Here is a 17,794-nt window from a genome sequence, read left to right on the forward strand (position 1 = left end):
TTCTGCTGCTTTTCTCCATAGCATTCACCTAAGCGCAGACTGCAAGTTAACAGCCACAGCTCTGTGGCCTTAATTAGTTGATCAGAACCCTCTGACCTGCTGGTGCTGCTGTCTGAAATTTATCAGACCTTAATCCTATTCACACTGAAGGCTTTTTTTGTCAGTCACACAAAATTTAGTCCTAAATATGTGCATTGGTCAGAAAATGGTATTTAAAAAATTATTGTTTTTGTATTTACAAACAGTTGCTAACCAAGGTAGCCATTAAATGAGTAGTGAATACTGGATTTTGGCCTTCAGGTACTATTCTCATATTGAGATTTACCACCACTGTATAATGTTGTCATTCACAGTCCATTCCTTCTTACCGAAGCATAATTGTTTGAGAATCCCCAGGCTATTTTATAGCAGGTATTTCTGGAAGAGGTGGAAAAGCAAATCTTTGTAATTTTAAAAGAAATTTAGTTGCTATAATAGTATGTTCAAATCACCGAGGGGAATGGGATGGGGGGGGGAGACATCCCTGCAGTTACATAATGGGCAAAGAAAGTCAGAATGGGCCTTGCCTAACTTTTCAGATTGTAAAAAAAATGTTGGGAAGTTTGTACCATCTGACTTGCAAGATTCTTTTTATGCAGCTTTACAATAAAATAAAATTAGCTCACCTGATTGTGATTCCTGCCTATCTACTTGAGAAGGTTGAAAGTTGCCTTACACAAAATGGTTCTCCTTAGTCTTTTCTTGGGATTTGTCACATTCCTCAAATGATCAAAGAAAACAAAGCTAAGTGACCTCTTAATTCATTGTGAAAACTATTTTTTTTTCTTTTTAGGGAGAATAATAGAAAATTTTGAAACACTCTGGAATCTTGGTGTGCAACCTAAAGGGACAATACAGTTTGATATGTACTCATTAGACAGTGAAAACTTTCCACTCAAAGCATACAAACTTCTGCAAGAATACTATATGCCTGATGTTATATCGGTTCGAGTTCAAATAGGTAAAGAACAATCAGGTATATAGTCTGGTTAAACGTTGCCCAATTTTGGGTCTAATTTAATAATGCTGTTTTGTCTGAACAGAGCCAGACACTTTTCAGGATGTATGTATAGAAATTAAAAGACCATCATTCGAAAAACCATTCTTGGGTGGATTTAGACATAAAGAAACGGGCACGGAATATCATAATGCAGGATCACAGACAGATCCCAAAAAACGTCCAGACAAAGAATATGAAGAGTTCTGTAGGTCAACACAGGTATGTTCAGAAAGAATGAAGACCCTGAGATATATGCAAGAAAAATTGATTTGGAAATTAAATCTATTTCTGTATATTAGAAACTAATAATTAAATAATTTAATTCTTTAATTTTATATATTTATTGCATTCATAAATTAGCTTTTGATCAATTTAATTAATTTATACAGATAATACGAAGCAGTAGGTCAGCCCAGATGTGTTCATAAAGAATGAAGACCCTGAGATACATGCCAGAAAAATTGATGTGGAAGTTAAATATGTTCCAGTCTATTAGAAGATGATAATTAAATAATTCCATTCTATAATTCTAAATATTTGTTAATTTAATGCATTCACAAATTAGTTTTTAATTCATCTTAGTTTATACAGAGAACGCTCAACCTTCTTAAAATTAATATTTTATTTAATTCTAGACAGTGGTAGAAAGAAAAAAATTACAAGAGACCACAAATACAACTTGTACACAAATGACAAAAATTGGTGTTTATGTGTCAAATATCACTGATAAGCTTATAGAACCAAAGCCATATGTGACAGCTGAAGAATATCATGCACGACGACTTAAGGCGGTAAGTATACAATCAACTAAATTATTATCATTAAAAAATATTGCAGTTTTGCATACTTTCCTGTGATTAAAGCCCTTAATCTAATTCGGGTTTATGTATATATATATATATATCCAATTTATTTTAATCACATTCATATATCACTGACTCTACAAGGATTCCATTTTTATTGTCACTTGAAATATTCTTGCAAATAGCTCAGCTCCAAATAAGCTCAAACTAAATTAATTAGTTAAGCAAGTTATGTGGGTTGGTTAAAGGAACAGCATATCTCCTACCTTCCCCCAGTTTGATGTTTCATACCTTCCCCTGAGTATTTTTGTACAGCTGTGTCTTTGAGATTGTGTTTCAGACATGTGAAACTTAACGTGTGAAATTTGAATCTGGCATTTCAAAATAAGTTCCAAATTCCTTTCAATATACATTTTTGTCTAAATATTTTAAAAATGAGAAGTAGAGAGCTACATTTGAGAGTATTTGTATATAGTACTGAAGTTATGGACAATTTTATTTATTTGTCAAAGAACGTGCAAAGCCCAATTAAAGCAATTTATAGTTTTGTTTGTTTTCCTTGCAGACTATTTCAACTTTTCACTGACTCTTAAACTGGTCTATGAATTACTGGTACTTTAGGATTTATTTTCAGTATTCCACAAGATTAAAGTAATCAGAAAATGGTCAAAAACTTTTCTACAACATTATGATATATTTATTTCACATTTTCTACCTCTGAAGTATTTATTTTCATTTCCTTTATGTTAGTGAGATACATCATTTAAGATGCTGCCATTCAGGATCTCTTATACTTTGGCACAAGAGGCATTCACATATATAACAAATAAAATTCCTTTCACCCTGCAGTGGGGAACTGAGCACAATATATAATTTCATTGGAATATATAAAAAAGTAGTTCAAATATACAAGCATTTCCAGTGTCCCCTCCTTAAACCTGCAATTCTTCCACAAATTAAGTGTCACTGAACATAGCAGAGGTTGTACTAAAGATCAGATTGTAACAAAGTTTTCACAGAGTTGAGAATTTATTTAATAAATGGTAGTGGTTTTTTTCCCCTACCACTTCACAAATCTAGTGACTATCATGTTCTGGCTCAGGGTGACACCCAAATCAGAGGCAAGTTGGGATAGATTTTAACTTACCCAAGGTGGGACTGGATCCATATTTAGAATAACAGAGTTGGAAGGGACCTTTGAGGTTTTATAATCCAACCCCCTGGCTCAGGCAGGAAACCCTATACCAGTGATGGTGAACCTTTTTGCTGTTGCGTGCCAAAAACGGGGGGAATGCTGGGGGTCGTGCACATGCGTGCCCACACCCATAATTCAATTCGCCATCCCCCTGCACATCTGCAAGTGCGACCCCCCTGCTTTCCCCCCAGTTTTGGCATGCGATGGCCCGGTGGGCCTGGTAGGCCCATTTTTCGCCCTCCCCAGGCTCCAGAGGCTTTCTCGGAGCCTGGAGAGGATGAGAACAGCCTCCCCCCGAGGCCCTCTGAAGGCCGGAAACAGCCCATTTGCCAACTTCCGGTGGGACCGGAAGGCCCATTTTTTGCTCTCCCCAGGCTCCAGAACCTTTCAAGGAGCCTGGGGAGGGCAAAAACAGCCTTCCTCACCCCCCCGAGGCCCTCCGGAGGCCGGAAACGGCCCGTTTGATGACTTGTCGGCAAACAGGCTGTTTCCGGCCTCTGCAGGGCCTCGGGGGGGGGGGTGGGGAAGGTCGTTTTCGCCCTCCCTGAGCTCCTAGAAAGGCTCTGGAGCCTGGGGACAGAAAAAATGGGTCTTCCCCACACACCCCAAGGGCCCTCCGGAGGATGGGACCAGCCTGTTTCCCGACTTTTGGTGGGCCCGGAAAGCCCAAAAATCAGGTGGAGCTGTGAACTAGGGCAACACTTGTGTGCCCACCGATATGGCTCCGTGTGCCACAGGTAGCACGCATGCCATAGGTTTGCCATCATGGCCCTATACCATTTCAGACAAAAGAGTATCTTCCTGTTTTGATTCAAAAACCTTCAGGGTTCTGGCCCCAAGTTAATAATTGGGTGAAATCATACCAGCTATGCAGAGGTGGGTTCTAAATTTTTTTACTACTGGTTCTGTGGGCGTGGCTTATTTTGTGGGCGTGGCTTCGAGGTCATGTGACTGGGTGGGCGTGGCTATGTGTATAGGGACTACTCAGAGGGCTGAAAAAAGTCATTTCTGACAGGTCCTCGCACTTTTGACTGGTCCTCACACTTATGACCATCCTCACATTTATGCCCGTGCAGCATTCTTAACAACCATGTCACTTATTTCACAACTGCTTCTTTTCACCATGGTGACAAGATAGGGCAAAAAACGTAAAATGTGACGACAGTCGTAAATTCGAGATCTGGTCAAAAGTGAGAGAGGACCAGTCAAAAATAACTTTTTCAGCCCTCTGAGTGGTCCATGTGCACAAAAGGACTACCCAGAGGGCTGAAAAAAGTCATTTCTGACAGGTCCTCACACTTTTGACCGGTCTTCGCACTTATGACTGGTCATCATTTATGCCCATTGTAGCATTCTTAACAACCGTATCACTCATTTCACAACTGCTTCTCTTCACCATGGTGACAAGATAGGGCAAAAATGTAAAATGTGAGGACAGTCGTAAGTTCGAGGACTGGTCAAAAGTGCGAGGACCAGTCAGAAATAACTTTTTTCAGCCCTCTGAGTAGTCCATATGCATAAAAGGATACAGCAATAGAGAGGGATGAAGGAAGGGAAGGGAAATTAGAGTAGGAGTGAGGGTAAGAGAGGGAGGAAGAGAGGAGGAGAAGGAGAAAGGAAGAGGAAGTAGGGAGGAGAAGAAGAGGGTGAGGAAGAGAAAGTAAGAAGGAAAGAAAAGAGAGAGGTGGTAGGTTTGAGGAGAAAGATTGCTGTACAATAAAAAAGATGAAAGGGAAGAAAGCCAACCCCAAACAAATATAAAGATATTAAGATAAAGAATGAATTGTTAAACTTTAAAGAATAAAAGAGAATAAATATGAATAAATAACAATAATTAGAAACACACATACAAACATACAATGTATTTTCTTTGAACAGAGTATTTGGCCGGTTCACAAATTTAAACAGTGTTTAGTCATTTCAATTAAATTTACAATTTCTATATTTCCTTTTTGCCATATTTATTCCTCATCTATTTTTGTAAAAAACCAATATTACCCTTCATCCTCATCTCTAATCTTAATCAAATTCAATTTTTCCCTTCTATTCTATATTATACCCCCTCCCATTGTCATCTATTTTTATATCCATCCTCACATTGGTTAATTATGTAATATTACAGTTGTTTAATATAAATTCAACATTTTAATATAAATCAATTAGTTATATAACTACCTTTTTTGTATATTAATCAATATGAACATGAATATTCCAATTATTTCCATGCAATCCAATTTCTTACAAATCAATTAATTATATTTACCAATAATAATAAACCAAATAATTTCCCCCATATATTCCTCCAAACCACAACTTAACCATTTCTGCTTTCAACACAATATACAATTAATAGTATCTCAATTATTACAATTCCCTAGTTAAATAGAGCTTTTTTTCTTTTGTGTTTTAAAATCTTGAACTCTCCTCTTTTTCCCTAAATTTCCCATTGTTTGCACCTATCTTTTTTGGTGAGGAAAAAGAAAAGAAATCTGCCTGCCTAATTTTCCAACGTTGTAGCAACAGGAAAGCCAACAGCTTGCTTTACTTTCAGTTTTGTTTTTCAGCATAACTAGGGGGAAAAAAATTGCTCCAGCACTCTTTGCAAACAAGCAGCAGAGCCCTGAGCAAAACAGCTGAGAGCAAATCAGCTGAGAGTTGGGAGCCGATCTAATCAAGGGCTAATTAGCCTATGCTGAAGCTCCACGGGCCAATAAAATTACAAAAAAACACCGAACCATTTGTTAAATTGCTGGCTCGCCCGCCCCTCGCCACCACTATTTATTGGCAATAAATAGTGGTGTGGAGGGGCGAGGCAAGCCAGCAATTTAACAAATGGTTCGGCTCCTAGAACCGGCAGAATCCCACCACTGGCTATAGGGCGGCCCTTTGAAGCCCCACGGCAAGAATTTAAACAATTTTTTTTCCTCTAGCCATCAGCTGGGACTCAGGAGGCAGCAATAGATTGGGGGTGGGACCAAATAAAAGGTAAGAATAACGTGGGTGGGTGGGTGGGGGAGAACCGGTTCTGTGACATCATATCGTCCCCGCTACCGGCTCGGCTGAACCGATGTTGTTGTTTTTTTAACTCTTAGTTGCTTAATACAATTAATCCATTCTCAAATCAGAATGAGCTCTGCAGATTGTAAAAGAATGTAGTCTGAAAACGCAAAGGCTAATTTTTACCCTATTTTGAAAATATTTATTTGTAAAATTTATAGGCCTCCCATCTTACCTCATAGTAACTCTGGGCGGCTTTACAGTCATTAAAGGTAACAACTATTTAAACTAAAAATATAAATAAGTTAATACAAAAAGCCAAACATTGTAGCCCAATTAAAAGTTGGGAAGGGTGGGAGCAGGATGGGGAGAAAGGTGGGATCTGTTGTTAATTGATCATAGCATATAGCCATGATGGTGATCCTATGGCATCCGTGCCAGAGTTGGCACACAGAGCCCTCTCTCTGGGCACGCGTGCTGTCACCAGCTGGTTTTCTAGTTTCCAGTGTGCGCTGGAGCTCTGGCCAGTTGATCTTCGGGTTTCCGGCACTCTGGCTCATGCATGCACATGCATGCACACGTTCCAGTTTGGGCACTCAGTGCTGAAAAGGTTCACCATCACTGGCATATAGCTTCATTGTAAGTTTCTTTTTGTTATTGAATGTTAGAAAGTTGAAAAAAAATTTAAACAGTATATTAAGGACGAATTAGAGCAGTATTACCTAATTTGGCAAGAAAACCTCACAGAACAAGCAAGCTTATGAACACCAAGATCCCAACAATTTTAAATATTTTGAACAGATTTTTACGAACTTTGGCATGCTGCATTTCCTCTTATTGTTTTAACTTTTATGAATGACTATCCCCTTCTTTAAAAAATGAAGAAAAATTTAAGAACCATTAAATATCCATTTTTCCAGTGCTAGATAGTGGGAAAGCAGTTTTGATATTTTTGAATCATAGTTTGCATCAAAGAATTAGTTGAAGATTTTCTAAAGTAATGAATTTAACTCCTGAAGCATATTGCATGACAACCCAACACTTTGCCTGGTGGGCCATTCAGATACTGCTGGTGGTTAAGACTCTTCCTAGAGAAAATATTTAAAATTTGCTAGTGTGACATGAACTGCTTGATTAACAGAATCACTGTTTTTGCAGAAATATTACAATATTTATGCTTTCTACAAACACTAATTGCCCTTTGTTTCTTCTCCCTATGTATAGACCATTGTAATCCAAACCTATTATCGACGATGGCTAGCTATTCAGTGGGTAAAGAAACTAAAAGAACAATTAAGACTGAGACTGGAATGGGAAAGGCAAGAGGAACTAAGAAAACAGAGAGAGAGGGAAGAAAAATTGCTAAGGGAATATAATCGAAGAATGCATCCGAAATCAAAGGATGATTTTGAATTACTTTATCATGCCTTAGAATGTAAGTATCCAATTTCTTCATTGCCAATAAGTAAACACAAACTTATTCATTTTCCCCCAACATTTATGGTAGATTAGATGCAAAACTGTAGCTAAACTGGGATATCTCATGCAGATGAGCAAAATTTCAGACCTTTTCAATATTGTAGCTATTATCCAAGCCTTAAAAGACATATTAATTAAGAACTTATATCAAGAAGAAGAAGAAGAAGGGATAACTGGTAAGATTGCCAGATCTGGGCTATAAAAATCCCTACAATTATGTCTTGATGTAAGCTATAAATCTTTGTTATCACCTATTGGTCTTCCAGATTTTTGTAGGCCAGATTCATTTGCACTTTTTTTAGAAGACATATTTCAGTTTCTGTAAACTCCTATGTATTTTCAGCTATTATAGTCAGAGATGCTCTAGGTCAGTGGTTCTCAACCTTCCTAATGCCTAATTCCTAATTTATGCCCATTGTAGCATTCTTAACAACCATGTCACTCATTTCACAACTGCTTCTCTTCACCATGGTGACAAGATAGGGCAAAAACGTAAAATGTGAGGACAGTCGTAAGTTTGAGGACTGGTCAAAAGTGCGAGGACCAGTCAGAAATAACTTTTTCAGCCCTCTAAGTAGTCCATATGCATAAAAGAATACAGCAATAGAGAGAGATGAAGGAAGGGAAGGGAAATTAGAGTAGGAGTGAGGGTAAGAGAGGGAGGAAGAGAGGAGGAGAAGGAGAAAGGAAGAGGAAGTAGGGAGGAGAAGAAGAGGGGGAGGAAGAGAAAGTAAGAAGGAAAGAAAAGAGAGAGGTGGTAGATTTGAGGAAAAAGATTGCTTGTACAATAAAAAAGATGAAAGGGAAGAAAGCCAACCCCAAACAAATATAAAGATATTAAGATAAAGATAAAGATAAACTTTAAAGAATAAAAGAGAATAAATATGAATAAATAACAATAATTAGAAACACACATACAAACATACAATGTATTTTCTTTGAACAGAGTATTTGGCCGGTTCACAAATTTAACCAGTATTTAGTCATTTCAATTAAATTTACAATTTCTATATTTCCTTTTTGCCATATTTATTCCTCATCTATTTTTGTAAAAAACCAATATTACCCTTCATCCTCATCTCTAATCTTAATCAAATTCAATTTTTCCCTTCTATTCTATATTATACCCCTTCCCATTGTCATCTATTTTTATATCCATCTCACATTGGTTAATTATGTAATATTACAGTTGTTTAATATAAATTCAACATTTTAATATAAATCAATTAGTTATATAACTACCTTTTTTGTATATTAATCAATATGAACATTTGCAGCATTATGGTCCTTAAACATCTGGATCTTTGCATCATGTGTCTAAAATATAATAATTTGAACCTGGTCACATGTTTTTCAAGAGAGAACTCTGGCTTGTTTTATTCTATGCTCTATTTGTTAGTTTTCTTGATTGTGCATGGTATTCTCAAGAGTCTTTGGTAATCCCAAAGTTCAAAAGTGTCAATACTTTTTCTATCCCGTTTCTTCAAGGTGCCATATTTTACTTCTGTAGAGATTCAGTGATCTGCTTACCAGAAATAGATACAACATGTATTTGCTGCGTAGGCAAGATGTGAAGGGAACTTGGACGTCATCTAGTCCAACCCCCTGCTCACGCCAGAGGCCTATACCAGGGATTCGAATGCCCAACCTTTCTCCAATTGCTTTGTGTAAACTGTTGAATACATAATAGTAGCTATTGAGAGTCTAGTACACTAGTCTTTAAATAAGCTGTTTTTGAATTGTGCTGCTTCAGATTGTTTGCTACTGTTTTTATTCATTATTTTCTGGATGCTTCCTCAATAAGTGATTTAATTGTTTTATCTTCAAATAAGAAAGGATTAAATTAAAGGAAGCACTTGTTACCTTAATAGAAGTACTTTCAAGTTCTTATAGTGCCATCAAGTTAAACAGCTGGGACAGTGATCTATCAATGGATCATTCCCCATAGGTTTGGGGAGTGGTGTCAAGCTGGCCATGCCCACCCATCTGGCCACGCCCACCCAGTCAGCCACACCCAGTGAGTGGCATCAAGCTGGCCACGCCTGCCCAGTCCCAACCCCCCCCCCCCCCGAGGTCAACCATAGCCCTGATGTGGCCCTCAATGAAATTGAGTTTGACACCCCTGGGCTAGAGTAACTCATTGAAATACAAAGATATAAATAGCTTGCAGGTGAATCTGATTCCCTGTAACTTGAAGGTCAGTTTTTTGAAACTTGTTTCTTCATAAATAGTGATTGATTATTTTCATTTGTGACTGCTATCCTCACATGGACCCTGATAATTTATACCAATGATGCTTAAAGCATGGAGCAATTCATTGCCGTTTAAAGAAGAGTAAGAGATCTGCTTGTCACTTGGTTGAAGAAAAAGAATAGTTCAGTCTTTCAATGAAAATGGAATTTCAATAAGCAGATTTTTGAAACTAATATTTTTAAAAGCTGCTCAAAATCATGTAAGTATTATGTTTTTGATGCTTTTGATAATAGGTAGAGCAGCATGGAGAGGGCCTTGAAGAAAATATGTCATAACTGTGGGAAACTTTGCTTGGAAAGGAGTGAGAAAGTCAGGATTACCCCCTTGTGTCTTAAGGTTCATATAAGAGTGAAAGAAGGACAAAAGCTGTCAGACTTCAAGATCCGGTTACTGTAGCAAATATTAATTATATTGTCTTTCTTCTTGTTTCTTGACTTGGCTCATTCTGTAGAACTGGCAAAAGGACAGTGCATTCAGTCCAGTTTTTACAGTTCAGCTCTGCTTGGATATCTTTGAAAAACTTCCAATACTGGATTTCAGCTCTTTGGGTATTAAATGGGGTTTAGTAATCCACATGGTTCTGGGAAGAGAAAGAAAAAGTGATTTGTGAGAGACTTTGCACATATTGCTTTGTGACATAATCTGCCTGACTTCACTGATACATCACCTTTATTGTTTGTTGATAAAGCAGAAAAAATAAATTCATAATAGGCTGTCAGACACTTTCAACTGAATGCCAACTTGGTTATTAAAATCTAGCACTCTACATTACAATGTAGCATTGCTTAGTGTAAACTATGAGTTTGCAAGTCCCCATCCTTTACAGTCATTATTTCAGCTGTCTTGTCAGTGGATGAATAGTTGGTTATAACTTTGGCTTGTTTTCTGTTATTTGTTTCAAGCAAAAGGATGCATGATTAAATCAGTCAAAGCTACTCCCCCTTATTTCCACATATATAATGGCTGTAAAACCTTGCCCAGAGCATCAGAAACGAATCCATTGATAAGGAGGATAGAATCAGTGCTGAACTGTGTTTATCATAGTTGTATAGAAGATCCGAGGATGAGAAGCATATCCAGAATATAAGTGTAAATATAAGACAAATCAGCAGATCTAGGTTCTATTTCTTTTTCAGCTTATTTGTTTTAAAATATTGTGGTTGGGGTATTTGGTGAATTGCAGAAGAGCTAGATGATTAGTCTGGCACACACTTGTAGTGTTACCAAAATGGGACCATACAGAGGAGACAACATACCTTTGTCTTAAATTATTGGCTATATGCCAAGGTGGCGCAGTGGTTAGAGTGCAGTATTGCAGGCTACTTCAGCTGACTGGTAGCTGCAGTTCAGCAGTTCAAATCTCACCGGCTCAAGGTTTACTCAGCCTTCCATCCTTCTGAGGTGGGTAAAATGAGGACTCAGATTGTTGGGGGCAATATGCTGACTCTGTAACCTACTTAGAGAGGGCTGTAAAAGCACTATGAAGTGGTATATAAGTCTTAAGTGCTATTGCTATATAAGCCATTATTGGGAGTCTTCATGTTTGCTCAAAAAATAAAAAGCACCACAAAAGGATTAGGAATGTGGTTTAGATCAGACAATAAAAGAGGAAAAGAGAATTTTTGCTTTCTCTTATTCCAAATAACCTCTAAGAACTACTATTAATGAGAGAGACATACAGACATATAGCCTGAGATATTTTGCTGTCTCCGGCCGAGCAGTCCATGTCCTTCTCACCCTTGCAACTATGAAAATTATGCTACAGAACTATAGAAAAACTAGTTATTCCCAACAAGGCATACATTCAGGACAACCAAAATCAATCTGAAATTGATTACTCTGTTTCATTTTCATAGTGCTTCTTGAAAAGAACACTATATATGTCTAATATACAGTTATAATATAAAATGTAATATATAATTTGGCCATCAACAGTTAGGGAAATGTAGCCTAATAGGTTCTGACATATGAAGTTTACAACAGTTTAGGAACATAGCTACTTTAGAAGTATTTGTGTGGTTATAGCAAGGAAGAAAATTGCTAAAAATAAGAATCACAAAGCTTGTGATACATATGAAGAGCTAACATTCTGTTTTAGCATTTAAAAAGTAGAAATGCAGCACATCAATAAACATATTAAAAGGATAATATATATTGTAACATCACTAACATTTCAGTTACTTGATGATAGATGACTATAGTAAATGAAGAATCTGCTGAAACTAAAAAAAAATCAATGTAATATTGTATATACTTATTTACCCTATTTAAATACTGTAAGTATTTCTTTAGGAATGCTAACTAAAAGGGCTGTAATTAGAAGTGCAAATTTGTTACCATTGAATTGTAATATATTTATATTTTTGGACTTTGGTGCACTTTGGGGAAGTAGGAATACTTAACTTTTTAACAATTTAATGTATCCTAAAAGGCTGATAGAAAATAATAGGGAATAGAAAATAAAATTCTGTTTTGTTACTGTTTTGTCCCCACCCCTCAATAATAAAGACAAATTATACAACACTTTTATAATCATTTTTAAATTCACATTGCTAAAATATAAAGCTCTTAAAATTGGCCAGGAAAGTTACAGAAATCCCTATGCTTTTGTCCTTCAGCATGTAAATGACTTTGGTGCAGGCTTTTTATATGCAAATTCCCAAAATGTGAACTTCATTTTTAATGATGTGTTTTATTTTAACACAAGTTGTGGATCTTTAAATATTTTTTTTTAGAATTATGTTTTTATTTAAATGAGCAATGCATTAGTAGCACAATATTTTAAAAAATATTGTAATAAAGGATAAAATAATTCTAAAAAGAGAGAAGTATTTAATGTCAGAAGTTGTTTCAACCTTAGTTTGTAAGGTAGAACACTAATGAGATTATCACAAATACAGACAACAACTATGGCCATTTCATGGACAACATTTTTAATTCATCATAACAAGTTCAGGATAGGTGCATTGGTCGTTGAATCATAAAATGTCCTGTGTAACTATGTCCAGACTTCCTTTTAGAAAGGGAAAGAATAACAATTTGGAGGCACATGATCATAGAATTCACATTTGTAAACTTTTGAAAAAATGTGTCATTTTTTAACAGGCTTTGTAGTATGATGCTGGACTGGCAACAGGAAAGAGGAGATCACCCATAAAAACTCAAATGTCTTTGAGCCAGTCATTTATATTCAGGCCATCCTATCACACAAGATAGCTGTGTTGGGCAAAAATGGGAGGAAGAAATGCTATGTAGGTCACCTTAAATTCCTGAAACACAGAATATAAATCTAAAAATAAATATCCATGTTCCCCTGAAAATAAGACTAGGTCTTATTTTCTTTTGGGCCTCAAAATAAGCACCAGGGCTTATTTTCAGGGGGTATCCTTTTTTCCCCCATTTACGGGAAGCACATTTCTTTTGCTTGCTTGCATCGGGGCAGGAGGCCGTGTGGCATACTAATGCCACCGCTGTGAGGCAGGGAGGCTGAAACTGACCCATGTGCCCCGCACTGGGTTACCTCAGGGCCTCTGCAGCCAGGCCACCCACACCCCGGCACCTGCCTTGCCTTGTGGTGGCAGCTCCAGCAACCCCAGCCAGCAGGACCCTGTGTGGCCGCTGGCCCACTTCTGCTTGCTCACAGCCACAATGGAGCAGGAGGCTGAGTGATGGACCAGTGCTGTGGCCACAAGATGCAAGGTGGTGGAGCTGCCGCACGTGCCCGGCATCGGCTTACCTCAGAGCCCTCACAGACAGGGCATCCATGTCCTAATACCTTCCTCACCTTGTGGCCATGGCTCAAACACACCATTCAGCCTCCTGCACCATTGTGACTGCAAGCAAGCAGAAGAAGTGGGTTGGTGGCCATGTGGATTCCTGCTGCACATGGCTGTTGGTGTTGCTGCCACAAGGCAGGTATTGGGGTGTGGATGGCCTGGCTGTGGGGGCTCTGAGGTAAGCCAGTCAGGGCACGTGGGGCAGCTCCACCACCACCTCAACTCACCTCGTGGCCGTGGCACTATGAGCAACCAGACAAAATGGGTGACTGGCTGGCTGCGCAGGCTCTTAAGTAAGGCTTATTTTGGGAGTAGGTCTTATATTAGGCGCACACATAAAAACATGCTAGGGCTTATTTGGGGATAGGACTTATTTTCAGGGAAATAGGGCATATAAAATGCTGTTTTGCACTTTTATAGCAAACTGGAAGTTTTGAAAAGTTCTTTAGCAAAGGTCTCAAATGGTAAAGTAGAATTACTTATTCTACTTAGCCCTTAACATTTGGTTATAATTACTGCACTGTTTCAAATTATGCTGACCCAGGAGACCTTGTAAACTTGTGACATGCTCAGTCAAATATAAGATAGTGGTTTGATAAGATCTAAAAATTTATTAATTTGTATCCTGTCTTTATTATTTTTACAAATAACTCAAGGCAGCGAACATATTCAACACTCCTTCCTCCTCCTAATTTCTCCACAACAATCCTATCAGGTGAATTGGGTTAAAAGAGAGTGACTGGTCCAAGGTCGCCCAGCTGGCTTTTATGGCTAAGGCAGAATTAAAACTTGCGGTTTCCCAGTTTCTAAACTGGTGCTTTAATCACTAGACCAGTGCTTTAATCACTAATCACTAAACCAGACTGGCTCTATTAATATACTAGAACATTTCTATGATACCAATTCTATAGAGACTGTTAGCTGTTTTCACATATTAATACAGCATATGTCCATAAAAATAATAATTACAAAAAATACCTCCCATTAAAACTAGCGTGCCTGTTTAGTTGCCACTCCTGGGAATATTGTAGATCAGATGTTCTATAGAACACTTCCATTTTGACTGCACTTCTAAAAATCATTAGTCCCTATGCCATTGTAGTCTGAGGTAAAATTATTCCATAATGAAGAAGCAAATACCAAAAAAAGTGTCCTAGCCTAACTGCACTTCTCCCCAAATAATCTCATATAGAAATATCATCAATATCATTGCCTGAAAGCAAATAGATTGGTCTTACTTGAAGCATAAACTGGCTGTTGAGATAGAATTTACTTATCCACAGAATAAACCTATATGTCTTAGGTTTAGCTGCATTATTACATATTGCTAATATGAGAGCTGTATATATTACAGAAGAACTTTCTCATATTATGAAGTTGATTTGAATAACTTGAAGATGGCTTCTACTTCTACTGGTGTATATCAAGAACACTTAAACTAGTAAATAATAATTTAGAATAAGCAAATAGCAACTCACATGGCTTCTGTTTATTGAGACCTGACTATTTAAAGATTCATTTTGTATTAATGCTTGGTGAAGGCTTATCAAAAAAAAAGCTAAAAAAACCAATATAGTTTTTTTGTGTTGATACAGTATGGAGAAAAGAGGAACTTGAGGGAATCAACAGTGCTTTCACTGGAGCTGAAAGGAAAGCAGCTCTCTGTGGACTTCTGGAAAAAGAGACCCAGCTGATTGCTTGCATTGGGAGACACAAACTAAATGCAGTAGAAGACAACCACGAAAAAGCAATCCTGTCCTTTCTGGAAAAGGTCAGTGAGTTAATTTCTGTCTTAGTGTACCCAGAGTTCAAAAACCCAAATTAACATTTGCAAACTAACAGCATACTGAAGAAAAGCACAGTAATTAACTTACCAGTTGGAATTATGATTTGTGAGCTTTATGCATGTCTGGCAGTAAAATTGGCTCATTAGATATGGTTATTAAAAGTCTTTATGTATACTCATAAATTTGATGAGAATTTATTTTCACCTATGTACAGAGAAGCCACCACTTACATCTTAATTTACTTAATTACATCTTCTTATTGAAAATAATGCTAACTATGCCCTTTATAACCTTTAATTAATACTGTATTATAGGCACTTGGGGTAAATTTATTATAATAATTTCATTCACATTACCAGGATTTATATTCTACAATATCTTATTTCTGTCACTGTTACACCCTTTGGCTCTATTGCAGGAAATATATTTGAAGTTTTGTGTAAGGCTTTTCAGGAACACTAGTTATTTCACATGTAAAATAAATTTTCTATTGGGGGAAGTATTTAGGGGAAGACTGCAGCATCAAGTAAGTTAACTATAGCCATCATCCTGTTTTCTCTTCAAATGAAGAAACTGGTAGAGTTGCATCTCAAGAAGAATTTGGTTGGTCTGACTTTCCGGTGTAGATCCTGTTGCTGCTGGATAGTTTGAAGTTGTAACTTGTCAGATAATTAATGGAAATCCTTTTCTTATCTCGTTTTTAAGCTTCCAGTGCCCTATTCCTTTTCAAATCTCTAGCAAGGATTTTGACAAACATGAGCACCGGGCCTTGTTCAACAAGATGCAGTTCAGTGGTGAGAAGAATACGGTCCTGCATTTAGGCAGGAAAAACCAAATGCACAGGTTCAGAATAGGCAGTACCTATCTCCACAGTAGTAATCATGAGAGGAATCTAGGTGTCCTGTTGGGCTACCACTTAAATATGAGCCCGCAGTGAACTCTAGCTCCAGCCCTATGATACTTTTATTCTAATTACCAGGTATACTTTAAGCCAAAACAAGTAAAGAAAGTAAACTGTAAATTTAAATTGTTGTTCTGCATTGTACTCTGTGTGATTTTTGTTTCAGAGGCCAGTTGAATCTACTCACATTTATGATTTGAACTAAATACCCAAGTATTTCATTTGTATATTAGTGTTTTCTTATAATGATATCTTATGAATTTAGAGTTCTAACATTAAGATGAATTCTTCATTAAAAGAAACTTCAGACTGAAATTAAAAGTAGGAATGTAGAGATAGTAAATAAATTCACCATTACTTTGGAATATTAGCAAATAATTCAAATTCAAATAATAACAGTAGATAAGAAAAAGACAAGAATAAGATATTATTTTTAGGGTAAATGTCTTAAATTGCTTATCCTCCTCTAGATGTCACTAGCAGCCAGCACTATACGTGAAATAAACTTAGAAACTTTGACGCTTCCAAATACACAGCATACAATAATGTACAATATCCATAAATATTGCTTTCCCTAATTTTAAAATTGCTTCATTTCTATTCTTCAGTCTCCCTCATAAGACTTCTCCCCTGCTAGAGACTGTTTGTATCAGGAGAAAATGTATAGGAAACCTTACCAAGTTTATGCTCTAAATCCAATTCCCTGCTGAAAAGAGAAAATTAGATGGAAAAAGCAGTTAGTGATTAACTTCAGTTTAATCAGCAAAAATCCTATTTTAGTTTAATAAAAATCTCTCTTTCTCATCCCACTGCAAGAGACAGCTATCTAACAATAATTTGCTGACAATTGACACTCAGGATTGTTTTGAATGACAGCAGAAACTAAGTAATGGTGTATTTAGGAAGAACCAGAGGGTGTGTCTGCTAAAATGTGGGCAAGAAAAGAGAAAGATTCAGTGGAATTACCACTGACTAATGGAATGGATAGAGAGATTCTTTTCAAGCAGGAGAGAGAATAGTGTGTTGAGTAAGGTGCCGCAGAGCTCCTTCTGGGTCAGTCTAATATTATCTTAAAAAGTTATAAATGCTTAAAATAAAACAGTGAAAAGCATGCTCATGACATATGCAGTTGACACAAAACTAGATATAAAAAAACATACTGTTCAGAGAAAGCTGACATCTTCTAAATTGTTACAAAGGTCCCGCAAGATGAATAAGAACTCTATTATGACTTAGTAGCTCATTCTGATTTTACTGACTCTACATAAGACTGTGGTTTAATCACAAACTGTATTTTGAGAATCTTGTTCAATTTTCTTTCTCTCTTTGGTTCAAGGTTTCAACTGCCTAGGTTGATGTACCTTATTTTCACTTCACTTTTTCCAGCTGGGGCCTGTTTTTTATACATGTACCACTCCACATTTTTTAAAAAAAATTGATTTATATGCCACCCTTCTCCGGAGACTCAGGGCGGCTTACAATGCGTTAAGCAATAGTCTTCATACTTTTGTATATTTATACAAAGTCAGCTTATTGCCCCCACAAACTGGGTCCTCAATTTACC

At 37.0% G+C, this 17,794-nt stretch overlaps 1 protein-coding gene across 1 annotated transcript in view; it reads left to right on the forward strand.

Annotated features, from left to right (window-relative positions):
• Positions 1–17,794, forward strand: part of IQUB (IQ motif and ubiquitin domain containing) — a 36,205-nt gene that overhangs the window by 2,538 nt on the left and 15,873 nt on the right. Inside the window, exons 3-7 of the mRNA XM_070947454.1 lie at positions 833–1,000; positions 1,083–1,258; positions 1,675–1,830; positions 7,259–7,469; positions 15,138–15,313. Coding sequence (XP_070803555.1) covers positions 833–1,000; positions 1,083–1,258; positions 1,675–1,830; positions 7,259–7,469; positions 15,138–15,313 — 887 coding nt within the window. The remainder of the gene's footprint in view (positions 1–832; positions 1,001–1,082; positions 1,259–1,674; positions 1,831–7,258; positions 7,470–15,137; positions 15,314–17,794) is intronic.

Source organism: Pituophis catenifer, unplaced genomic scaffold, assembly GCF_029215685.1.
Source record: "Pituophis catenifer annectens isolate HBS135680 unplaced genomic scaffold, rPitCat1.0.hap2 SCAF_7, whole genome shotgun sequence".
NCBI classification, from domain to species: domain Eukaryota; kingdom Metazoa; phylum Chordata; class Lepidosauria; order Squamata; family Colubridae; genus Pituophis; species Pituophis catenifer.